Source organism: Adelges cooleyi, unplaced genomic scaffold, assembly GCF_023614345.1.
Source record: "Adelges cooleyi isolate 19-005CV unplaced genomic scaffold, UGA_ACOO_1.1 ACOO_flye_CR_arks_rails_tigmint_CR_PRNA_247, whole genome shotgun sequence".
Taxonomy (NCBI): domain Eukaryota; kingdom Metazoa; phylum Arthropoda; class Insecta; order Hemiptera; family Adelgidae; genus Adelges; species Adelges cooleyi.
This window is the reverse complement of record NW_026095912.1, coordinates 616,430-642,969: the sequence shown is the minus strand read 5'-3', so window position 1 is coordinate 642,969 and position 26,540 is coordinate 616,430. Positions and strand designations below refer to the sequence as shown.

At 29.7% G+C, this 26,540-nt stretch overlaps 3 protein-coding genes across 3 annotated transcripts; 1 reads left to right on the top strand and 2 right to left on the bottom strand.

Annotated features, from left to right (window-relative positions):
- Positions 1-1,582: 1,582 nt before the first annotated feature.
- On the bottom strand, positions 1,583-8,089 carry LOC126836919 (kinesin-like protein KIF9). Its single transcript, XM_050570640.1, has 10 exons — positions 7,995-8,089; positions 7,596-7,707; positions 6,810-6,974; positions 5,415-5,594; positions 3,412-3,581; positions 3,128-3,266; positions 2,379-2,581; positions 2,230-2,315; positions 1,850-1,905; positions 1,583-1,735 (listed from the first exon to the last, which is right to left on the bottom strand). The coding sequence occupies exons 1-10, from the start codon at positions 8,087-8,089 to the stop codon at positions 1,583-1,585; spliced, it is 1,359 nt and encodes a 452-aa protein (XP_050426597.1).
- Positions 8,090-11,593: 3,504 nt separating this feature from the next.
- LOC126836329 (guanine nucleotide-binding protein G(i) subunit alpha) lies at positions 11,594-16,519 on the bottom strand. The gene is made up of 6 exons (XM_050569560.1): positions 16,000-16,519; positions 14,136-14,320; positions 13,253-13,539; positions 13,088-13,182; positions 12,824-13,012; positions 11,594-12,044 (listed from the first exon to the last, which is right to left on the bottom strand). Exons 1-6 carry the CDS (start codon positions 16,115-16,117, stop codon positions 11,854-11,856), a joined length of 1,065 nt encoding a protein of 354 aa, XP_050425517.1. The 5' UTR covers positions 16,118-16,519; the 3' UTR covers positions 11,594-11,853.
- A 3,907-nt stretch (positions 16,520-20,426) lies between these two features.
- Positions 20,427-26,135, top strand: LOC126836541 (protein maelstrom 2-like). The gene is made up of 9 exons (XM_050570042.1): positions 20,427-20,568; positions 21,464-21,603; positions 21,706-21,889; positions 22,391-22,537; positions 22,640-22,770; positions 22,840-22,981; positions 23,048-23,217; positions 25,213-25,365; positions 25,454-26,135. The coding sequence occupies exons 2-9, from the start codon at positions 21,478-21,480 to the stop codon at positions 25,547-25,549; spliced, it is 1,149 nt and encodes a 382-aa protein (XP_050425999.1). The 5' UTR covers positions 20,427-20,568; positions 21,464-21,477; the 3' UTR covers positions 25,550-26,135.
- The last annotated feature ends 405 nt before the right edge of the window (positions 26,136-26,540 follow it).

Sequence of the window (26,540 nt, the reverse complement as noted above, 5' to 3'; positions counted from 1 at the left end):
TGTTGGTGAGACAGACTTATAATGTTTTGCATGAGGATTCGTTCGTGGTCTGCTCCGTCTGGTTCGGTCGACGAATCTGGAACACTAAACTAATATAGGGTATCTACCACGTAACCTTATAAAACGAAATCATGAGCAATTTATATTTTCAAAATGCCTGCCGAGTATACTAGCTAAGGATATTCACCTTTTTTTTTCACTTCAAGCCGCATGTTCTTTATACTCAACACTCTTTCCATATAGGTTTTCAAATAGATATTCAGAGAACTGGAAAATATCATGACAATTTCAAATTATTACCATGAATGACTGGCGACCGTTTGATAGTTAAAATATATTGTAAATATGATTTGAGTATAGATTCGAAAAAGGAAGGGATTCTTTTAAAATCCATGTTTTTACTTTAATGGTCAACAGAATAGTATGAACAGAGGTTCAGTCCTTCAGAGAATTTTTTTTTTTACTTTCCTTCGGATAATTTGGTCTCTTTGTTATCAGTCCGGCTCAAGACAAAGCCCATAAGAGATTACAGTAGACTTAAACGAACAACACAGAAGCCAATTTAATCCAAAACTAATATTATTGTCTATTATCTTTGCAAAATAAGTATCTTTCCATCAGACACGGGAATTCACTTATTTGAATAAAATATACCGTTTTATTTTTATCTAAGCGAATTTAAAAAGTAAATAACATTTTAATAATAATAATAATTTGTTTAATCGAAGAAGATTTAGTAGATTTGCATACTATATAAGGAATCATGTGTGCTATTATAACAGTCGTGATTATCTAAAGTAACTAGCCTTGTGCACGGTCTTAAGGGCAAGGAGAGCTAGAGAAGGACATGTTCTTTCTGGCACTTCCGTTTTTATTCCGATATATAACATATTATATATATTTGTTTAAGATAAAATACAGATTGATTCATTAAAAATAAGGCACGCATTTTCTCATAATTGGCCGAAAATGTTGACTTGTCGAAAATAATTTTTAAAGTTACTAAAGTCTACGAAGAGCATTTATCACTTGCTCCATGATGAATTTAAAGCAGAAAAACCATAAAGTACAATCGAAAAAGTTGATATTTAGAAGGAACGTCGATTCTTTCCAGGAAAAATGTTTCAAACGAAATTAAGGAAATAAAGATCTGTTTTAATCGTACAAATTGAGATAAATAATAAATATATTGAAGTTGAATAATTTATTAGCCATATTTTTGTTAAATGAGGTTGAACCACAAAACCCAGAAAAAAACCAACAAATTATTAACATTTTACAGAATTAAAATTCGATCAGCCAAAGTCTCACAATAGTATTTTTACCACCAAAATTGTGTGCATTAAAATTATGACCTCAACTTTAGCAAATAAACCTGAAATTAAGTTGAAATGGTCAAAATTTATTAAAACGAAATTTATTAAAAACTTTTTTCTTTTGTCTTTATAAAACTCCGCCTGCTTTCGATCCTCATTTCCGGCCATCCGGTATTGTATATAGTTTGATCTAGTAGATTTGTTAGCATTTTTAGTGGAATGTTTTACTAACGACTAGTTTATGTAATATATTATTAAATTGTTTACTATTGAGCTCTCTCCAGCTTATGCTTTTTGTATCTGGCGTCTTCGAAAATCGAGCCGTTCCGTTTCAAAAATCTCGACCATTCTTGCGTATCGATTATGGGCAGTTTGTCCACAAGAAGGATTTCGTCGACGGTCCCGTTCAGCTTGTCTACCTAGTCCAATATATACACACACACACACACACAAACACAAGGACAAACACACAAACCGTTTGCAAAATCGCATTAGATATCTTTAGTACAGTTGTAATACCAAAGTACCTATACCTTATTGATGATCACTTCGGTTTCCTTCAACCAATTTTCGTAGTTCTTCTCGACGTCTGCAAAAATGGGACAATTTTTAGTCTGAACAATATTATGATGAATTTAAATGCCAATTTTTATAACTTTGAGTAGAGCTGTGTATCCAAAAAGAGCACTGGAAGGGATGGGACACGTGTATGTATCTCAAACACAATATTACTTCAAAAAAGAAATATCAAGATAAACTTGTTCATATGCAGAACTGGGTAACCAATAAGGCGGCGGATAAACTAAACAAATTGTTAACAGAACTCAAGCCAAAAGACATATTCATGTCAGTATTATTGACCACGGTTGGCACAAAGATCTTCATTTCACTTGGGGTATTATTATCAACTCACCAACGTCGCCAAACGCGTTGTCTTTAATTTGTTGCCTCGCAATTATTTTGAACTGCTCGTTGAACTTGGTCTCGGTGCCTTTCATTCTGTACAATATAAAGTACTTGATACCGACCGTTACCGATATTAATTATGTTTAGAAATCTTACACTAGTCGCAGTTCTTCCCTGACAATCGAATAAGCTATGGGCGGCAGCCATTCTGGCAGCGAATCGTGGGGTATAGGCTCACTGTCGCTGAAAAAATTGATGACGTTTTTTACTTTTTTATACTTTTGCACGTCCGCCGGCGATACTAAGAAATCTGTCGAATCCGTATGCTCAAATTCTTCTTCCAACCTGTCCACATAGGTCTAAAATAAAGTATAACATGGACTAGAGTTAGATAAGTTAATGTTAGTTGACTTTCTACCACGTAAAACGATTTATCATCATTGATTTGTATACTACAAAACTATCTGTACTTTCGTTGGTCAATGATTGCAACAGAATAGTAATATTTCTATGCAAGCAATCACACTTGTATATTTTAGAAAAGAGCAACAGAATCGTTACTCAAAAATTAAAATTGTTTTTATATTTAATACATTTTATATATATACCTCAAGTTCTCGAGTTACCAAAGTTAGGTATAATCTTTTCCTTGAAAAAAATACATTGAATCATGAACAACGAACATGTCTTATGATCAGCTGATGTTCTATCTATGAATCATCTCTCTGATTCTCTTACCGATAATCTCTAATTAGTTATCCCTGAATTATCGATTTACCCTTCACTTATCTCTATCCCATCTCCTTTCCCTCCCTTTCAGTCATATTCATGTCAAACCGTTCATAGTCAATGTCCAACAACCTGGTGCTGTAGCAAAGGTACCTACTGGTAGGTTTGAAACTTGCCTGTAGGAGTTCTATGTCGTCCGATGGCGCATAACTCGGGATACTCAAGGGTGGCATCATCCGCAACGACGTGGCCAGACTCAACGTGGACAGGGACAGCTCCAAGTATGAACTTTCCGGCCTTATGTGGCAAATCAACCTGCATGGGGCATACAACTGCTGTATCAAGTACACAAGTGACAATTGGGCGAAGAGCCACTGAGCCACTCTAAATGGAACGATCCGAACACCTTATGTTGCTGTTCAAGGAAAATGAGTTTTCGCAAAAAGTCAAAACAGGAGACAAGTGCTTGCTGGCCTTCAACGCGGTTTCCAGACGTTCCGAATGTTTCGCTTCGGCCAATCTCAGAAACAAAGTGTTTAAACTGAGTTTCATTTTGTTTGCCGTGCAACTGGTGTATGCATTTAATGACGACCTCGCCCTTTGAATGCCACCGGTATCGATCACGTGTATCTTCTCGGCAAAAAGAAAAACACGAAATACATAATATTATGTTATTAACAAGGTTGTCCTAATTTCATGCAACAGTAATTTTTCTAATGAAATAATTAGGTAAACTAAAAAATAGGTATTATAATTAATTCTTAACTATATTAAATGATAAACAATTATATCATTATTTATTACACTAATTTAGGTGAAGTTTTAGGGCTTTAATTCTGAAAATTGGAGTGAGGGTAGCATGGTGTCATAAAACATACAATGTAATAAAAAATCTGTAGTTAAACATTTTTTTTTACTACCAAAAAAATAAGGGGAAAATAATCTTTAATCATAGTCGATTTCTATGTTGCTACGTGTGAGTGAATAAATAGTCAACGGATATTTTTCAGCAATAGAGCTATTAATTATGTATAATAATTATTATGTGTACATAATATTAATATTATGTAAAATTAAAATAGGTGATGGTTTGAATAAATTACAATTTTCTAAGAAGCTAATATTCAGACTGATGTTTTATTAGGTACCTATTATAAAAAAAAAATTGTTAATACATATAATATGAAATCTGTTCTTTTTGTTTTTAATACAAACTATTTATTAAAAAAATATCAGCTATTTTGTAATCGTATATTTCAATATGACGAAATGATTACTTTTTGTGCAAAATATCACCGGTTTATGAAATAATAATTTTTTTTATACCATTTTTAATATTATAATAATCTTAATTTTTATTTTATACTAATCACCAATGATCAAAAATCAATATAAATATTGTAAATTTAGTTTTTAACAGTTATTACTTACATGTTAAAAAATATTGCCCAATAATTTTCATAATAATTTTTTATCATCAAAACGCACATGTCATATACAAAACTTGTACAGATATACTTTATAGTAAGGCCTTAATACATGTATTTCTTATTAAGGATGGACTTTGAAAGTTCAACATTTTTTTAACCATATAAAAGTCTCATAATTACTTGCATTCAAGAGGACGTCAAACCCTCCATTTGTTAAGGAGTTAGGTATAAGCAATTTTTTTTGAAAAATCTTAATTTAAAAGTCAAACTGTAATGTGTAATTTTTAGTTCAGTAAGCCTAAGATGTTTTTTTATCCTTAGGGTAAACATGGCACTGATACTTAAAATTGGTTATAGTGATATGCACTATTATAATATATGTATTTATTTATTATGTATTGGTATTTTACGGCTGATAACACAAAGGCTGCATCAGGAGCATATGGCCGTGTTGTGCCATTGGCGGCTGACCGCCTTTGCCGGCCCGACTAGCCAACGTTGCTCGGTTTATGCATGTGCTCCTGTTACCTAAGGAGCTAAAATAACGGTATTTTCGGTACTTTCAAAAAAGGGCGAATCCACCGAGCTCGGATGCGAATCGAAAAGGGTAAGGTACCCGGAACCCAGTGGCCTAAGTGACGCTCAAGGGTACCAGGAGCGCATAGGACCGAGCAGAGTCGGCATTTGCCTCTCACCCTGTCATCGTAGCACATGGCGTTCGAGTCCAAGCAAAAACGCTTTTTGGAAATATTTTTTAATAAGTTTACCATCGACTTTCTGTCTCTTATAGTTTAACAGAAAATTGAATATTATCCGTTCATAAGATGTAGTGACACACAGACTTTTTTCCAATTCAAATCATACTAACTACCGTAATTTCAAAGGTGACAACGTTTTTTGTATGTGAAAAAAAGTCTTTATTCCTAACAATTTTAGTAAAACGTTAGTAGATACATTATCCGAAAATCCTCCAATGAAACTTTGGTACTGGATGTACATAATGCAATGTAATTTAAATCAAAATACTACTTACCTTGGACGATTTCTTTTTCTGTTTTACAGTGTCGTAGACTGTGACATAAATTGTGAATATGAAATCATTGACATTGGCCCCTAAATAATTTACACTCTTGTCCATTTGTTTTCGCGATTCGGCTTCGAATAATTTCGTCAGACCGTCTCGGTAGTTTGTTATTTTTTGTTTTACCAATAGCTAAACACACAAAGTGTATAGATAATATTATTAACAGTCGAGAGTACAGCAAAGGAAAAGTATACAGTTATATATAATTTTTAAAATTATTCTACTGTATACTTTCATAGTCAATTTTAATTTATTTCTCAAAATTCATCCCTTGTGTGTTAAAACCCTACGAACTTAACTTTTGAAACGGTAACTTATATATTGTATTAACTTTTCATATGTTTCATATGTTTACAGTTATTAGTAAGTTCAAACGTGATATAGATTTCAACTATTACATAACTGAACATACGATTTTTAAATAGTAAAGTAATCACAACATTTTAAAATTAAGAATAATTTACTGATAATATTTACTGGTCGATAACCTGTTTGGATATTTACTTTTAATTTTAATCTTAAATAACTTATAAAAGTAATTATCCAAATCTGGTTATCGACCAGTAAAAATTGTCACCAAATTATTCTTAATTTTAAAATGTTGTGATTACTTTACTATTTAAAAATCTTATTTTCAGTTATGTAATAGTTGAAATCTATATCACGTTTGAACTTACTAATGACTGTAAACATATGAAAAAGAATAATTAAAAAAGTCTAATATTTTTAAGTTAACAGTTACAAATTACCTTGTAGATATAATGTACAATTTTTTTTAATTAATCTATATTTTAAGTATTTTTTTGAAAATATGCTTCATAAACCATAAACCAAATTGGAAATTTTTAAGAAAAATAATTTCAGGTTATTAGTTTTGATATTTTAAAATATTATTTATGATGTTATTCGTAACAAATGCTGTATTCCATTATTTTCTTTTTTTTACAATGAACTTTGTGTAATGCTAATAGGTTTGTTGATAAAATGTAGACAGCAAGTTTAAAATTCAACAAAAAACTAGTGTGAAATATTTAACTCTGCAGATAAAAAAAATTTATCTCTAAAAATAGTTGCAATTTAGTAGAGTTTTTCTTTTTGAAAAATATTTGTGCATGTTATTTTTCAATTTTTATAAAAAATTTTAATTATTTACCCATTTTAGTGTTTTTCCAGAACTCTTTTGAAACTAAAATGGTATTGTATATTTTATACAATTGTTACATTTTTAAAGCTGGTGGATAAGCAGTTTTCAATAATTACTTTTGAGTTATTAATGTAGAATGGGAAGTGGATATCTGTTGAGTAACATGTGCAAGTAAATATATGTATAACTCAACTACTTACTTTTTTTAGAGAATGCGGTATGGGGTTAGTGGGTTCCAATAAATCGTTTACGCAATTGTCTCTTGTCTCGACACAGCTGATTTTAATGGAGATTTTTTTGTCCGGCGAAGACGAGTGAGATCTTTTAAACATCTCATCCAACAGTCTTGGCGCTATGCCTCTATTCTGGGAAGACAGTTTTTATATTTTCAGTGTTTCCAACTTATTGTTTACCAACAAGGAGTCGTTATATTGTTATAGTTAGAGCTTTTTGAAATGCTAAATATTCTTGCTCGACCCGCCAAATCTCTACTCTACCATTAGCCATTTATCATAAATGTTTATTCACTTCACACACACACTTTCATGTCAATTCCTTCATCACATCCAGCCACTTTTTCTTTAGTTAAATCCGTTTACCTCTCACCTCCCACCTATCGGTGTTGGCCCTTTGTAATGTGGTTTTTTTTATACTTAAATTTTTATTTTTATCTCAATAATTAGTTGCCTCGCATTTTGAACAATCGTGTATCCTTTTTTCTCCCTCCATACCTAATCAAAATCGTTAAATGAGGTACTGTTATAAAGAACAAGTTCCCCGCTTCTGACCAATCGTTAACTCACAATTGCACTTTTCATTATATGTTCAAAATTTGAAGTTGAAAATTGAAAATTGACCTACACACATCACGGGTACGCTGTAGCCGCAGAAGAGGCCTTATTTTTTTTTCTAACAACCTAACCTTGATCGCGTGCTGATTATTCCCACGGGATAACTGGGATAACATACAACAATGTGTTCTTTACCCGAATGTTGACGCTGCCTTCGTTGTCTGTAAATGTGCCGATCATGTTATACGTTTTACCCGAACATTGTTGGCCAACAGCAATCACCACACCGTCGATGCCGTCCAAAGCGCTGGATCAAAAAGCACAAAAAAAAGGGATTAAGATCATTTTTTTTTAGTTTTAATACGGGGCGTTATAAACACAGTGTGTATAATTTAAACTTGTGATTAAATTGATTTTATCAAATAGTAAATAATGTTTAAGACAATCGTTTAGAACGTAAGCACCTTGAATTGTTTGCTATGCTTTTTTTAGTCAGTTTCAATCCCATAAGTTTCGATACCCGTCTGATTACACCAGCTGTCCAAATCCAATATACCTTACTAAACTCAGGATCTAACAAGAAAGTCCACTTACCTATTCACGATTCCTTCACAGACATGGTTGTATATCGTGTTCTTGTTGGTCGTGTGGACGAACAACGCGTTTGCTTTGAATTCACGAATTGTCATATCCACCTTGGACTTGTGACTTGGCTCGGTTTTCTTTTTTATCTTTAACGTCTGCGCACGGCGGTAAGAATTTATTTAGCGTTTGCGTCGCATTTGAATTTTTCTACTACAATATATATTGTAAATAACCTGATTTGCTAAGTCTACTTTGTAGACATCATCAGCAAAATTCTGAACTGGCATCAACGAAATATAATACCTAGCTCTTTCTGCAGATTGGACATTTGACGTTGTCGCCATTTTCATTCGTTACTACTAGCTATTTAGAGTTTTTGGACTAATTTAACAAGTACAACTAAATATGCAAGGACCCTTTTAAAAACAAATAAGAAACAACAACGACAATTTTAAAAGAACACCAAACATTCGTAAAAACGTTTCTTCAGTAACCGTTCAATGTATTTTATATCACAAACAACAAAGACAATTGAACAGTATTATGTGATATTATTTGTACAGAAAACTTACACGGATGAAAATTCTGATATTGTTGCTATGAAAACTAAAAATCAGAATATACTATGTCAATAACCATCGTATATTTTTTATTTACAATATTATAACAATTCCTAATTAAATACCTACTTATTGAATATAAGTAAGTGGGGGGGGGGGGATATTGTTTAAAGGCTTGACCAGAAATTTGCAATAAAAGTATCAAAGGGATTGAAAGCGGCCTGTTGACTACATGACATATTTCTTCAAGGCTACAACATTGGCCTACTATCTTCGGTACGAGAGAGTATTCTGTGTGTAGAAGTTTTTGTAGAATATCTAAAAAAAAAATTGACTGGTGTAAATTTTAATATTTTGGAATCGTTCGAGGTGTTCGACGGACTTGTTCGGGAAAAGCAATTTGTCGGGTGAATAAGTGAGATTATGTTTTAAGAAAAATACTCCTGTTCAATATGTTCATACAAAATCAACCTAATATGTTTTAATACCATATATCAAAAATGTTAAAAAAAAAAAATAGAAAATTTGTTTAAACTAAAATCCCTCTTCTCAATTGTATACACTTAATATCAAAAATCCTGTCCCACCAAGAGAGGCAAGACACTTTTTCTTGTGAACTTTTAGGCCTGACAATTGGACTGAAAATGGATCTAGTGTAAGGCTTGTAACATATTATACAACTTTTTTTTTTTTGTTAAGGAAAACCCCAAAAATAAGAGGAAAATTACACTGACTAGATTTGTCGGGTGCCATCAATTTAATTATTCACTATTTAGCCCAACTGACTTACAAATATAGGCTTACCGCCTATTAAGTAGATAATTGGATAACAGTTTTACAATTTTTCAACGTGCAATCACTATCACACAGTTCAATTAGTTGTAATATAAGTACACAGTGTTAAATTTTACCTAATATTAAAGTGTATAATAAGTAAACACAATGTCAAAATTTATAACGTTTTTAGAGATTTTCAAACACTGGCCTGTGTTCGCCTCCTTCCCAAAAAACTCTATTCCCATTTAGTCACTGTACTGGTCTTTTTAATTTATTATTAAGATCACTTTAATTAGCATAAAATATATTAGTTTTGATATTTTGTTTTCAAGCGCCAAACGAAAACCCTATATTTTTATTATACATAATATTAACTAACACAAAAAAAAAAACCAACAAATGAAAAATATTTTTCATCAATGATGAAAAAAAAAAATGGTCAATTTTCGTTATTAAAAAACAAAACAAAAGCATTTCACCTTTGCCGTGTTATTTCATTTAGAGATTCTATCTCGAATAATGTAAACAATCAAAATAAAATATGTGGTTTCTGTTGTTTTTTTTATAATAATAATAATTAATAGTAGTATAAAAATTGTCATTGAAATAACACAAAACAAATACAAATAAAGAAAAAAAAAATGTAAATAAACCGACAAAAAAAGTATAATATTGTAAACATTTTGTTTACGGGTAAAAAAAAAACCCGTAAACATAATATTAAACGCTGCCGTTAAGTACAATAAAAAAAAGGAAATAAAAAAATTTGACATTATTTTCTGTTAAGGCACAAACGATTCGTAAAATTAACGTACAAAAAATATTTTTTTTTATAATTAATCCAAAAAAAAAAAAAAAATAGATTTAATAAAAATACTTACACAACTATATAAAATATTAATGTCATATAATTATAATATAAAATACAGCACGTAAATTACTTTACATAACTCTGTTAACGTTTCTCAACGTAACTCACATTTAGTTAGTTTTTTATTTATTTAGATATGTCTCAAGTCATCACGAAATATTTCTAAAAAATATAATAACGTTTAATAGTTAAATATTCTTTTTTTTTTCTTAAGTTACAGATGCCAAAAAAATAAAAACACCAATCAATTACAATAAAGAACAACGATCAAAGAAAACCAACAATTCTTAACTTTTACGGGTAAAACTTTGTCAGAGAGAATACGCAGAGTCAAATTCTCGCAACGTAATGTCATTCGGGGTAAAAAAATTCTGTCAAAACTATTTCAGTTCATAAAACTCGATTACCGTAGCGTTAAACATTATTAACGTTGTCGAGCTACGAAGCTCGTACGAATAAAACAATTGTATTTTAGCGTAAACTCTCCGATTAGGTTATTAACGAAAAAAGAAATACTACAATTCAAAAAATTATTTTAATAATACCCTGCCTTTAACGTTTCAAACAGTCCGTAAAATTATTAACACTTGATATATTAATCGGTTTGCATTTCTCGGTAGGATTTTTAAATATTATAAAATTTCCCTCAATTATCAATACAATTTCCGGTACAAACAACAATCAACGCGATTTTACATAATTTTAAGTACCAAAAAATACAATTATAAAAAGCAATACAATAATAAAATTTATAATATTTTAACACAATAATTGAATTATTATTTTAATACATTTTCAGTCGAGTTTCGCGTTCGTCTGATAATTGTTCTTTGAAATTACTAATAAAATCGTTTTTCAAACCGAAATTGAAAAAAAAAATATGAGCTCTCGTTAAGTAATTACCAAAAACGCAAGTAGTGGAGATATTCAAAAAATTAGATTGTTAAGTTTTTCGAAAAAATATCGTACGGTTCGATCACACTGTTAACTATAAATTAAACATCATTTGATTAGCTATTTTGAAAATGAGTAAATACTTTAAGTAAAACAAAATTAAGTGCCGTTACAATATTATTATGCGGTTGTTATCACTACATTACATAAATAAATTGGCAAACGTTTTAAATTAAAAAAAATAATTATAATACATTGTTATAATAATAATAATTACAGGCAAGTAATAAGTTATTAACATTACACAACTTAGCGTTAACAGTTTTTAAATACATGTACAAAATAGAAAAATTAGTTACAAAAAAAAAAAAAAAAAAGGTATCATGCAAAAATAATAATAGTAATCGATTGAATAAATTCGATATTAAAAATGGTAATCTTACAAACTAATAAACTAAAAGAAAAAAATATATCAGATATTTCTAAAACAAAAGTTTGTTTGAAAAAAATGGTGATAAATTCAGTTTTGAGATTTTCTTTTTATACATACAAATTTGTTCAACGATTTTTGGTTAGTTATTGAATACTATTACACTATTATATTGTTAATTCGATTTTTGTATATATATATTTGGCACGTAAAAATAATAATTAAATTTATTATCAGTCAAAAAAAAAAAAAAAAATTAGAGTATAGTCCTAAGATTAACTAAAACTGAAACGGATTGGCAAACGACTGCGATGGTTTTTTAAAGAATTATTTTCATCAAAACAGACCACAATCTTTGAGATTGTTTTTGATGATAACATCGGTGACGGCGTCAAAAACGAATTGTATGTTGTTCGTGTCGGTCGCACATGTAAAATGAGTGTAGATCTCCTTCTGTTCCTTCCTTTTGTTTAGGCTTTCAAATTTCATTTGTATATAAGCGGCTGCTTCTTCGTAATTGTTTGAACCTGAAACAATCAGGAAGAATCACAATATGTTTTTTGTTTCAATCGAACCGGCCTATTGAGATGAACGATGGGCACAATCTACCAATTTCTCTACTGCACTTAAGTCAATCGTACCGTGTCACGGTTTTTGTTATGTTCGTTTCACTGTAAGTTGATTTACGAATGACTCATAAATTATACGACCAATCACTAATAGAAATAGAAATTATTTAAGTAAAAAGTTACTGAAATGAAATTTATTCGACCAATTCAGAAGTTCACGAGATAGACAAAAAAACAATTTGAGTACAATATTAATAAGTGCTTGGGTGTTGAGGAAAATTGAAATTGAAATACATTTTTACTACAGTCTCGATAGCTAATAAACTATTTGAAATAATTTATTATTTATATTTTGAAACAATATTTTATTTAAATACCTTAGACCATTCTCAAATTATTTGTTATTTTAAATATTTTATTTAATAACCGACGGAATCTACAATTGTGTTTATATGGGGCTAGTTTCTTATGAAATTTTATTAATAGGATGTTTAGTTTAGTTAAAATTAAATTGTTCTTGTTTTGAGTGTTTATTTTAATCAATTAGTATTTTTAATAATACTTTTAAGTTATATTTATTCAAATAATGCCCGGGTTTGCTAAACTTAGTCGACTAATCACCAAATTAGTCTACAAATACATTTTTTCTTCACCCAAACTAATCTGCCGTGCAAAAATATAATGAAAAATAGTCAGTTCTGTCCATCATGCAACAGTTTTGATGTTCGGAAACTCACCGGTATATTCTGGAAAACACGAGTTTAACGGGCTACGTCTGATTTTTTCTTCAAAAAGATCTTTCTTGTTCAAGAACAATATTATCGACGTATCAACGAACCATTTACTGTTACAAATTGAATCAAACAATTTCATTGATTCTATCATTCGGTTCATCTCCTCGTCTTCGGCCAACACTAAATCGTAGCCTGTAAAACAAAACAATAATATAGAAACAATAGTAAAGCTAAAATATTAGGTAAGGTTTATTTTTTATTCAGTACCCGACAGAGCAACGCAAAATATTATAGCCGTGACTCCTTCAAAACAGTGTATCCACTTTTTCCTCTCAGATCGTTGGCCACCGACGTCAAACATTCTACGGAAAATGGCAAACAAATGATATTATTAATGGTTTCGAGTTCACCATTGGTTGCGTGTGGACTTACTTGAAATTCAACCCTTTGAATGAGAAATTGGTTTCAATTATTCCGGTCGTTTTCACTCTCGTCCTCAATACGTCTTGTTGTGTAGGCACGTAATTGGGCAAAGATATTCTGTCTAGGGCATTTAGATAGTAGGCGGCAGAATCGTTGAGTTGATACTCCCTCGAGCGTAGGAAGCATTCCTGAACGCCTGAATCGGTCCAAAGTCGTTTCATCAATTTCACCAATTCCGGAGTGAGTTCGCCTTCTTCGGTGGCGCTCGCCAACGAGAAAAATTGACGGGCATTGTCCTGTTCGATTGACGGAAAAAATATATAAAGACAGTCGCAATACAGTATTATGTTAACGATCACTAAAGCACGGATGTTTATGACTTTGCATATTTTTTTAGTGAAATTAGATTTATACTCAAATACAGCATAAATTCAATTTACTAAAACTAGATTTCAAAATAGGCAAACTTATATTGCATACTTGACACTATTGAGCATATATTTGCCTATAATGATTATTTCTAGATTTAATAGTATATTACTAAGTATAATTAATACAAATGTTCGATTTTATTTAATCATATTTACAAGTATGAACTATAAAAAATTATATACAATTTGAGAAAAAATATTAAATGAAAATTCACCAAAATAATTGTAACTCAATGTTATCCTGAAACATAAATTACCTTTTAAATAATTAACCAATGAAAATGTTATTTAAATTATAACAAGTCAGCTTTTTGAAAACTCAGCTAACTTTTTTAGTCAGTTTCAATGAAGGCATATAATTGCATATACAGACATTTTAAAATGCATATTTCAATACATTTATGGTCATTAACATCCGAGCTCTAACGATCAAAAATAATTTTGATCTCGCATTAATTTACCGTTTTGCTTGAATCGGAAAAATCTATTCTCAACGTTCCCATGGCTCGTATGATGGCCATTAAACTTTGAATGGTGTTGCTGAACACGACCGGTCTGTATTGTTCACATTCTTCTTGTGAATAACCGGTTTCATGTATGATTTTCATTTGTTTTACAATTGTACTTTTACCCGATTCACCGGCCCCTAAAATACACAAAAAAAAATGCTCATTATACAAATTTATTTTTCTAATAATTTTAACTTGAAAAACATTAGGTATTAATGAGAGGAAATCCCACATTAATTTAGGAATGTAAACATTCATCTTACATAGAAGGGGCAATACGATTATAAAATGTTTAGGTATTCATTTTGGAACTGTAAACATTTCCGCGAGGAGCTTTGCAATTTGGCAAATGTATTTAAAAATATGTTTATATTTTTAATGTTCAAACAAATTTTATAAAACCTTTTTTTTTTATGTGAAAAAATTTATTTTCATAATTATTTTATGTATATTGACACTTAAAAGGTTAGTGGCCTAATTGGCTTGTTGCCAAAATATACCTTTTTACGATACTTAAAAAAATATTGTTTTTTCACAAATTTTTAAGTTAATTTTTAAAATCTTAAAAATATGAAATGTAAACAATACAATTGTTAACTTTGTTTAGCCATAAAAATTATACAGTTCTAACAGTTCAAAAAATAGTTACTGTATAATTTTTGTTTAAATAAAGCGGCTGATATTACTAACAATAAAAGTTTAGTGATACAAAATAATAATAACTCGGAACACTCAATTAATGGAGTGGGGGGGGGGGATAGTAAAAATTCTTAAGTTTTTGTTAAATTATTAATTTTTTTTTCAGTTTTCAGTTTTTTTTCACTTTTAAATACTTTGAATAAAATATTAGAAATTACTTAACCGGTTCGGTTATTATTTTATTAATGAAAGTCTGAATTCATTACAAAACATATTTTTAATCAAAAAATACATTTTTTAGCGGGTTGCCTATTTAATTTAAATCTTAAAATTCAACCCCAAATAAAGAAAAATCCGAATATAGATCACTACTAAAAAAAGTGACGTAATTGAATCTCTAATATCGATTTAAAAATAATTCAAGTATAATTTTAACTATATTTATAAAATATTTTTGTAGTTACGATATTTGATTTGGCTGTCTAATATGACTTCAAATCATTTTCGACAACAGTGATAATGTTCCTATTTTAGAAATATAATACAATTAATATGCGAGTTACATACAAAATAAAATTCAAAATTATTAATAATTATTGCATTGGATTTGAAATGTCTTAAATTAACTATCAAAATTAAATAAAACTATACAAATAAATGATATGTTAAAAACGTTATTCACATTATGTTAAACAAAAATGATCAAAAATTATATGACTGAATTAAATTGGGAATAAATACTGAAGGCAAAGGTAATATGGCGTTGATTCTTAAATTTTTAACCAAAAACACTGACAGACCATGTGAAATTAAAGAAATTTGCAAAAAGAATACTATTTATTCAAACATGTGTTTGAAAAAACTAAGTCCTTAGTTTGATGATTTCTTTAAAACTCTTATTTAGATATCAATATAACACTTTACGCAATAGTCTATTAAAAGGCGGGCCTTAATTGTTATTGTAATTTTAATCAAATATATATTATAATAAATAGAGGGCCTATTATTAAGCCGTAACTAATGTATTGTGCTACCAATTTCATATATTTTTAACAATTATTAATTTCATATAAATCTAAGAAATAAAAATATTGTAAAATGTCCCAGAGTGTCTATAAGTCGCCCCATTGTGCGTCCGCCCGACACAGTCGATTACATCCATCCGTCCGGCACTTACCCAACAATAGCAGTTTCACCTCTCTGGCGGCTTTCTCGCCGTCGGCCCGAAGGGATTTGTCGATTTTCTTTGATCGCTCCACCGCTTCCTTTTCGCCCGAACTTATCGTACACCCCATCGTGCGCAGTAGTAGTGACGACGGTGTTGCCGCAGCAAGGCGAGTAAGACTTTAAAATAAAAAAACTTTCGGTCCGCCAAAATTGGGGAAAAAATCAAATTCCAAAAAAACACCAATAATTAGCGGCCGACTTAATAACATACACGATATAAAAATTAAAAAAACAATCGAACGATTAATCACCAGAGGCGGCGTCGGCGGCGATGACGTACAGCGATTATTACAAAATTAACGTCGTTGTTGTTATTATTGTTGATAATTGATATTATTATAGCTGCGGTTCACTTGTGAGATTATTACTCATTAATTTACTTGAAAAATAAAATGAGAGAGAGAACGGAAAGAATGTTAGAACTTTTTTTTTTTTTTTGTAACAGTCGCTTTATGGTAAACAGTCGTTATCATTGTTTTCGGTGATCGACACTTTGACCGTTAACTATCCGACCCCCCGTTATCCCCACCCTACCGCACCACGGCGGCCGAGCCCCGCCCTCCCGCCAAAAAAAACGTGCCGTCGGCGGTACGACGCGACCGCCCGGACACAAGGTGTGTCGACGGTTCGCGTTACCGACATGGCCGCCGTAAGCGACACACGGCCGCCCGGCGGCCATTTTGCGATGAGCGCCGGTTGCTGACTTACCTGTGTATCGTGACCGGGGCGGGCGTAGCATATATATTATTATATTTTTCCCAACACCAAAGTCGGTCATGTCGCGGCGGACGCTTGCGCGCAAACAAATATTTCATGGAAGAAACTGTACTTATGGGAATATTTCATGTAAGAAACCGTATTTGTCCGCTTATCAATACAATATTATCATAAGAAATAATAATAATTAGCGGGGTGGATTTAAGTCATAAGAAACCCTTACAAATATTTAAAATAAAAACAAATCAAGTAACAGTTAAAAAATAAGAAAAGTTTCATTAGACGATAGTTTAAGTTGTTTACAAAATATTTATTTTATTTTACAGAGACAATTTCCAAGTCGAATGATAATATTTAAAATAAATGAACTAATCGAAACAGATAATATTAAACAATAGGTACGATACATTTTACAAAGATGCTAAAATCATCAGTTTACCAGGGCTCGTGTGAGGTTTTCATATCGACGGCTTAGAACAATCGGTAATTTCACACGTCGTAGGGCTTTTAAATTATAATTGTGTGAAATTAGTTCTACTACTGCAAAAGTATAGTAGATAACGATATAAATTCAACAATTATTACTTAAAATTAATTTATTAACAAAAAATTTTTTAGGTTTTCATAAGAGGTGAAAATACCTGTGTCTAATATTCCTTCAATGCCCTTAGTGATGTGGGTACCTTATTGGTAAATACTGAAAATATAAAAATTTGTCGGGGTTTTAACTTAAATATTTTTATCATTTGGTCACCTAAATTTACTAAGCATTAAATGAAAAAATTAACACTACTTGCATCAAAACAAATATGTTAATACAGAAAATTACTTAAACAAAATAGTATATTTTTCACTTAATTGCTCAATGTATGTAAAAGATGACAAATATTATTATAATACATGCTAAAAATGTACCTAAATATATAATATATATAAGTCCTAGACTACCATACAGTTATTATACAAAATTGAAATTTAGTTAATATCCTGATTTTATTACAATCTCTTGTGTTTTAGGTGCAACTAAAATGGTTAAGCGCAGAAAGGGGACTTGTTCATAATTCAAAATATCTGCCAATGGCTTATAATAAATAACTTGCAGTAATTTTTGGAAAATACCGAAAAGGAATTTTTTCCAAGTGCTTCTTTCCTTTCCAGTCTTACCTAAACAGTTATTGTGACTCCTGTAAAATTTGATTTTACGAAGAAGTCTCCTTTCTGCTATAAGATTTCATAATTTTTGAAAATGTCCTAAAAAGTATACAATATACACCATGACGAGTGTTTTTTTTAGCTTAGCGAGATATTAGTTTTAATAATTAAATTACTTTCAAAAGTAAATTGATAGTTTTCATTGGAAGCCGTTGACTACATTAAAGAAAAACCAAAATCACAAACTGAACTTAAGTCTTTTATAAGAAAAACAACTATTTTAATTACTATTAACATAACTGTTTTTTTTTTCAGTATACTTTTAAGTTAAATAAGCTACTTTTTTTTATGATGCTTATAAATTAACTTAAAACTTAATACATTTTTTTTTTTATTATTATACACTAAATTTCAACTAGTTTTATAGTTAAAAAAATATATCTGACAACAATTAGTTACACAAACTCTTTGTTAATTCTAGTCATAATTATTGTAATTTATAGTTTGTACAATTTATATAATTCTTTAGTGAAATATTGTACTGCTTATGTTAAGAGCAATGGTTCGTTTAGTAAACGAAAAGTAAGCTGTCATGTTTCATTTTTTTGAGTTTATTAATATTTATTATTATACATATAATGAATTCTATTATTCTAATAATAATAATATCATCATTGTCCATTCAAAAGAGTATGGAATGAAATATATTTTATTTTTGTTTATTAGGCTAGTAAAAAAAATATTGCCTTTCGCTAATAATAAACGAGCTAGGCAGATTATTTAGGTAACAATAATATTTGATCAATATTTACAAAAAAAAAATTATATTTAAAATAACAATACATTTTTTAAACTTCTTCAATAATAAGTCTTAAGTCTTTTATTAATGCCTTCATTAGCTCAGGAAATACATAGTCTATTTATAAAAACATATTTTTTGATTTTGTATAATATTATTATATTTTTATCAGGAACTTATGACACAGAAAAAAAAAATTTTAATAAAAACATTTATGATAAGTCCATATTTTAACCCTGTTACAACCACTTTTAAACAGTATGTTAATTTAGAAACATAAAGGAAAGAACCAATCTTACCTTGATTTTTTTTATAATAGTTCATTAGCTTAGAAATTTAATACTTATATTACATTATGTCTCTCGAAAAAACATCATCAAACGAGGACATTTCTTACAAGAACTGTAAATAAATAATTAAATGTATCCAATTATATAAACAATTGTACTTCACACATAAAAATATTGAGTAAATATACGTATGTAATTTAGTTCATACATGTAAAAAATAATTAAAATTAACCAAGCAAATAGTTTGGTAAACTGTTTGGAAGTGCAGTTTTGCAAAGTATTTAAATACTTTTGAACTATAACTAATTAAGTAGTGTATAAACCTATTGTAATAATAATTATTATTACTTTGTTTCAAAACATATCATTTTACTTATTGGCTATTTAAAAAAAGGCCACACATATTAGGTAAGTATATTGTAATATATTTTATCTTCATTATGTTTTATTTTCTATATTGTAGTATGATTCATTATAAAATTACAATTTATTGCACCTACAGTGATTAATTTAATGGTCGTTCTTTATCAATTTTTTCATATAACTAGTAAAACATCTAGGTCAGAGTGCCTATTTTTAATTTTATTAATCTTTATGAATAAAAAAATACCTAATATATTTTCAGCAATAGGTTAGGTATTAAAAAATAATAAACACTAAGGGCATTGAAGGCAACAAAACATTATTTTCTTATTACACAATCGACACTGGACCAGCCAGTCTCGCTGTTTTGTCACAGCATTTCTTTACCACAAAAATGTGGTATTTACTAATGTATAATTATAGAAAAAAAAACTGTTAAATAACAGCAAGTACTTTAGAATCAATCTATAGATTCTAGAACCACTTGTGCTAGGAAACAAAATATTAACTCTTTAATGTGCGGTGGTTAGTGTATTAATCACTTTTGTCATGGCCCTTTAGGGGTGGTCGTTTAAGTAGATAATCATATAAAATATATATATTTACATATTTCCTTTTTTTTTTTTTGGTATCGATTAAATAAAATAGTCAATTAAATATACCATGGCGTTTTACGGTTACTTATTATTTTGATTTCTCACTTGCATACCTATAACTGTTGTATCCTATATTTTTCCAAAGCGTTAAACGTTTATAGTCTGTTTGACAAGAAAATTACAAATTTCTTTAACTCCTCGTTGTCGGCGTCGTTTTGTGTCTTCTATTTTTTTTGTAATATTTACTTAGCACCCCCCCTCCCACAAAATAATTACCAGACCCGCTAGTGCCCTTCGTTTGTTTATAAATATACCCCAAGTCTCAGCAGCTGCATAATATTATTTATTACCCCGTCGAATGTTATAATATAAGCACTTGATCAGCAGTGGCCGTTAGACGCGAAATGCTGATAACAACTGATAAGAGCAAACCACACAGATTTTGATAACATTTGCGCCATGGCCATGTGTTTACATAATACATAATGGATTTCTCTGTGGTCTACATATTAGTAATTTATTGTGCTGTAGCTGTTGTTCAAAATTTTAATAATATAATATTGTAGTCTTTTTGGAGTGTGCCCTATCGACGCGAAATCAAGGTGAGTCGAATCATATAATGTACCACAACATAATATCATGTTATATTTCTCGCCTAACAGTTGTACCTATATTTTTAATTAGTTAACCTTGTCAACAGACAACAATACTTAAGTTATTATTACCGACGTTGTCCAAATATTTCAAAACTTATAATATTTTGTCGTAAGTCTTGTTTATCCGGTTATGTCTTTCTTGTGCGTAACAAAACCGACGGCATTGTCGGTAAGGACAAAGTCCAAAAGGAGCTATCAGGAAAACGTGAAATTTCCAATCTAGTTTAGTTCACCAGTCTCGAAAATATATTTTTATCGACATACTATGTATTTTTTTGTATAGCTTAGTTAAATATACCTAGCTTGCAGCTACCGGGTTCATCGGATATTATTTATAAATGTCACATTTTCATAGCAAACATAGCCTCCCTAGAATATAACGTTCATTCACAGATATGTTATTATCAAAGTTGAAATTTAATTTTATGTTCGGTACTTTATGCCGAGTATATAATGCGTTGCAATGTGCATGACCATTGTTTTAAAAGTTATTTATTTAATTTTGAAAATATAACGGCACTGACCACAGAAAGTACTTCAATGTAGATAATGTGGACTTTCTTATAGCGCTGGGCATTACTATCGACCGATTAATCTAATTTAATTAAAGTGATTTTATTACCACTTAGCTATTTATTTATTTTACTGTCTTGGTATCTTGCTGACTTAACTATTTAACTATCACTGAGGCGTATATGCATGTCCGATGTGTTCAAAATTTACTATTGATTGAGTTTTTGTTTCAAAATATATTTTATAATATTATATATATTATATTTTCTATCTTATATGTACCTTTATGTATCGGTAAAATGTCTTAATTGTTGTTTTTGGTTTGAAGGTTTGTACTTAACTATGGCTCCCAAGAAGAATCCGTTCGGCGCTTTCTTGATGTATCATAAAGCCGAAGCAGAAAAAAAACAAGGAAGAAAATCAATAACCATGTCCGAGCTGGCCACCGAACTCGCGCCGATATGGAGTGTAAGTTTAAATTTTGAATGTTATATTTTAAAGCGCGCTATTTAAACAATATAAGTGGATGGATCAAATTAAACTACAAATTTGTATGAATTATTGTTTTAGTCCATGACAAATGAGGATAAACAGTATTTTAAAAATTTGGCCGATAAAATGAATCGCACAGAAAGAACAGCTCGGAGCAAAAATATTCCCGAAAACATCAAGAAGATGCACGAAAACAGCACAGAATATTGGATGATGCAGAAATACATAGAAAAAATGTTCCAATTCATTACCGATGAAAAAGGTAAGAAGAGATGCTTATCATTTATTTCAAATTTTTTTTAAAATAGGTAAATAAACTATTCTACTTAAATTATGTCCAAGTTGTCCGAAACCGTTATGCATTAATGTAGTTAATTTTTTTATGATAAAAATGTACATATTGATTTACATGTACATATTTATGAATTATTGTATTTAAATAGAATGTTGTTCAAGTTAATAACTAAAATATCGTTTAAAAATATTTTTTATTTGTTATTTGAGTTTGTTTCTACTAAAATAACATTTTATTTTTTTCTTGTTTAAAAAAAGCATTTCAATTTTTATTTAAAAAAAAAAAAACGTTTCCATGCATAACTTTTTTTATGAATACACTTTTTTTTTTATTCGTCTCTATCAAGAGACTATTCGGTTTTCTGTTTATACGATTATTATTGTTACGACTAAACACTATATCGAGTACATATCGCTTATAACAAAAGTTTGAATACAAAGTACTTTTGTAGTTTAATTTTTTTTCCAGAACTACTCGACAAAAAATTTATTTTGTTGCACGTAAACTCGCACACTCATTCATCTGAACACTATTATTTTCCTGCCGAAATCGCCGCGATCGAATTTACTTTGAAGAACGGTGTCAGTCGCACATATTATCAAATGGTTGGTGTATGTAAGTCATGTCTAGTAACAATACTAGACTTAAGTTATTTCTCGACAGTTACTACTAGTAGATGTATAAAGTACCCATTATTATAATTTTTTCTTTTTACAGCCAAAATCTACCCACGTGGTTACGGAGGCGGCATGAGAGAATATTCGGACACTTTCCATCGGATTTCTTGTTGGGAAGATCATCCGGACGATCATAAAAAAATATTGTTGGAATTCCTGAGTTTCTTGAAAGTGAGTCGGCCATTGTGGTGAAACATTTTTCTTATATTGTTGTTGTGATGGTGGTCGCTTTGACTTTAGGACGGCACAGTGGAAGTACGCGAATTAGAAGAAGGTACATTAGATTTGCCATACATGTACATTATGGAAAGCGAAGTCGGCAGCAATATGATGAACGCGAAAAGCAGTCTGGAAAAATTGTACGAAACCGTATTTCCAAATAGTGAGTGTTTATCGTTTTGACAAAGTCATGCAACGGTTATTTTGAAATATTGTCCGTTTTCTACAGACGCTCCGAAAAGCTGTAAATCACTGTTCAAAATGGGATCTCTGGAGAGGTTGTTTCATGAAATCATAAAGAAATTCAACATTCATTTAAACCGAATGTTCATAGACAGCGGCTTTCAATTATCCACCCACCTCGAATCCGATATGTACGGACACGGTCTTGGATGTTCGGTAAATTGTTATTAACAATGAGCTGCGTTTTAACCAAGAGATTTCCGTAAAATTACGTAAAACGTTTTACAACATAGTTTGTTTACAATGTTTACTTAAATAAATTTATTTAAATTAACGAAATACAGTTTGAGAAACCACATTAAAATATTTTACAATTCAAAATTAAATAACTGCAATTTGAGCTTAATATTTGGGTGATTTTGTCGTTAAATGTCTGTAAATTACTACCATGTTACGATGGGATATATTTACATAAATTATTGAAGAACAAGCTAAACAGTAGGTTTCTTTTATTTAAAAAATAATATTAATACACCTGCCCAATATTTTATGAAAGGGAGGTATAACAATATTTATTTTCTTATATTTTTCTTAGTTTAGGTTTTGCAATAATATTTATAGATAATATATGTTATACAATTCTTGCTGTAAAAATAAAAATAAACAAAAAAAAAAATATGTTAGAAGCATAGTTGAAATTAAGTAAAAATAAAAAACGGTATCTGGCTTCTATGCAAACTTGTAATGGTAGAAAATAAAAATAGAAATGTTGATTAAAGCATTATACGTAATGAAAATAATATTGTGCTTAAAAATGTATTATTGTTATTAGGATGGATACGATTAGGATTGATCATTAATTATACATTGTCGTCGTTATCTATATATCCCGATTAACATTAAATGAAATTATTTTCAACCCCTGACGACTGTTGATTCACTCACACATAGCAAACCTTGATATTGTCTAGGGTCAATGTAATTTTTGGCTTTTCCTTAATTAAAAAAAAAGTTTGATTTCTGATTTTTGAGAAAATTGTATATGTTATTGGCTCATTTGAGACCTTTCTTAGAACTAATTCGGAAAGGGTGAAGTTTTTAAATTTATGGTCTAATAAAGTACCTTTTGGGTACGATTTCTGATCTATATTGAGTTGCTATACAAAGAAATCAGTTTTACGGTTTAGAAGTTATTGTAAGTTCAATATTAAAAATAAAAACCCATCAACGTAAAAACAATACCTTCTCAACTACGCATTAATGCTAAATAAAAAAATGTACTCTTATAAATAAAATATATCAATTTTACTTGTTTATTATTTGGAATTTACTTTTTACGGTTATAGACAAGATAAATATGTAAACAAATTACATACATGCTAAATTCAATATGCCCTCAAAAAAACATGTAAATTATATACTTAATATTTATATTTTGCTCCAATCACACCAATAAAGATAAGGAACTAAACTGAAAGTAATAAAAAACAATATATATTTTTTAAATAAATAGGTGTACAATAGCCCATCTTAATAATTGTTCTTTATAGTATGAAAGTAATTTAAAAAAAATATACAAGTATATTTTGTAGTAAAGATATAAAATCTACTTGAACCCTAAACCATAAAAATTATACACTTCTTGCGTACATGTGTTATGACAACGATGTTGTCATCTTCAGCGCTTACAACAGACTGAAGTGTATTTTGGCCTATCCAAAGCCAATATTTTATAATATTTGATTTTCTCTCTTTGTTTGTTTTTACCTTATTATTTACTATTTACATGAGAACTTGCTGGGATTGCTTGAAATAAATTTTTATTGTATTTCCTTTTGTAATTTAAAGTTTGCTTTTAAATGTTGGAGAAATATATTTCCTATGTATAACGTTTTTTTTATCAGCTTTTGATAAATTATATTTTTAAACCACTCAAGTGTACAATTAATCAATGTCATACACAGTAATATTAACATTTTAACTGTTTAAAACATTTTGGCGTAATAAAATCTAAACAGTCATGAAATTTCGTTACCTAAGTACAAAAAATTCATTTCAAAATTTTTCTCATCGTCCCATTTTACTTGTGATACGATGGTTTCCCCGATAAATCTTAATGTACCACAAAAAAATGATACTTGATATTATTAGCTTAAGTTTTTTTAAACACTGTATTTTATTATTGTTATTTTTTTTTTATACATAATATAGTATCACGAAGAACGAGACATAGCGTACAAGTGTTCCAAGGCACGAGTGCTGCGATGGATGTCGAACATTTGTACGTTTCTCAAGAAGTACGGTAAGGTGGAAATAGTGCCCGGCCGGAACGTGGCGATCATGTTGAGAGACGGATCGAGATTGGTAAGCGTTGTCGTAGTACTAAAAATATTTATATGTTTGCATTTGACGTCAAATCAAATAATTAACCTTGTCTTTTTCCCCCACCAAGATTATCGAAGACGAAGACATACCTCTGACGAGAAAACAAATCGGCATGAAGTCGATAGCCGAGAGTTACAATTACAACAGTGCCGATTACGATTAAATACCTCAAGCCGTCTTGTCGTGTAACACGAGAACCGAGACGACGTACACATACAATTTGACTACAATCAAATTCCTAGTGTTTCTCTGTCCTCTATTTTATTATTATTATTAAAAAATTTTTTTGTACTTTTAAATTGTACTTTCAACTTTTGATTCCGTTAACAATAGTTAACGTAATATTTTTTTTTTTTTACTTTTGATTTGATTTGTTTTTATTTACTTGTATCGAGTCGTTGCGAAGGTTTTATGCGTTTTGTCTCGACAAATACAATTTTGTTGCCATTATAATGGAAGACGATAAAGACAATACCGTAACTATAATTTATTTACAGTTAAAATATTAACTTGGATAAATTCGATTTCGTTTAAGTATAATTCGACAAAATTTTATAAAATACCGTTTTTTAATAACCGTTTTTTTTTTTTTTAATAAGACTATAATAGTAGGTAATTGTTATTTCTAGTTAAGATATCAACTTGGACGATTCCGTTGTTATTTGAATACATTCCATAAAATATGTAATAAATTCGATTTTTTTTTCTTTGTAACCCAATATTTTACCTTGCTTCATTTTTATATATTTTATTTCATTACATTATATTTATGTAAATAAATGTGTTGTTGATAAAAAATGTCTTTTTTCTGTTATTTTCTGTATTTTGATTAATAAGTATAATTTTATTATTATTTTTTTTTTTTTAATAAATTATTGTTCGATTCTACCTTGTCGATATCAGTTTGGACATCTTTGGAAATTTACTGATGATTTTTGTGTGAGAAAAATAAGATGGTTTATAGCTATGAAAATACAAAGCTAAAATAAGAATCGTCCAGTTAGCACTATATTAGTTAATTGAAAGTTTTAATTATTTTCCCTAGAAATATTAAAAATGTATCATTTTTTTAGATGGCTAAATTTAATGAGCTTATAATGTCATAACGCATTATTCTATTTAATTTGCTTAACGATGAATGTTCATTTTGTCTT

What these genes read in the sequence shown, in the direction of transcription:
- LOC126836919 (XM_050570640.1), bottom strand. Translation starts at nt 8,089, where the DNA reads ATGACAATTCGTGAATTCAAAGCAAACGCGTTGTTCGTCCACACGACC. An exon ending in TGTGAAGGAATCGTGAATAG is followed by an intron (nt 7,708 to 7,994) that starts GTAAGTGGACTT and finishes TTTTTGATCCAG; the next exon opens with CGCTTTGGACGGCATCGACG. An exon ending in ACGACATAGAACTCCTACAG is followed by an intron (nt 2,582 to 3,127) that starts GCAAGTTTCAAA and finishes ACTTTATTTTAG; the next exon opens with ACCTATGTGGACAGGTTGGA.
- LOC126836541 (XM_050570042.1), top strand. Translation starts at nt 21,478, where the DNA reads ATGGCTCCCAAGAAGAATCCGTTCGGCGCTTTCTTGATGTATCATAAA. An exon ending in ATTCATTACCGATGAAAAAG is followed by an intron (nt 21,890 to 22,390) that starts GTAAGAAGAGAT and finishes TTTTTTTTCCAG; the next exon opens with AACTACTCGACAAAAAATTT. An exon ending in CGAAACCGTATTTCCAAATA is followed by an intron (nt 22,982 to 23,047) that starts GTGAGTGTTTAT and finishes CGTTTTCTACAG; the next exon opens with ACGCTCCGAAAAGCTGTAAA.
- LOC126836329 (XM_050569560.1), bottom strand. Translation starts at nt 16,117, where the DNA reads ATGGGGTGTACGATAAGTTCGGGCGAAAAGGAAGCGGTGGAGCGATCA. An exon ending in TTCAAAGGGTTGAATTTCAA is followed by an intron (nt 13,183 to 13,252) that starts GTAAGTCCACAC and finishes CATTTTCCGTAG; the next exon opens with AATGTTTGACGTCGGTGGCC. An exon ending in GTGTTTTCCAGAATATACCG is followed by an intron (nt 12,045 to 12,823) that starts GTGAGTTTCCGA and finishes TGATTGTTTCAG; the next exon opens with GTTCAAACAATTACGAAGAA.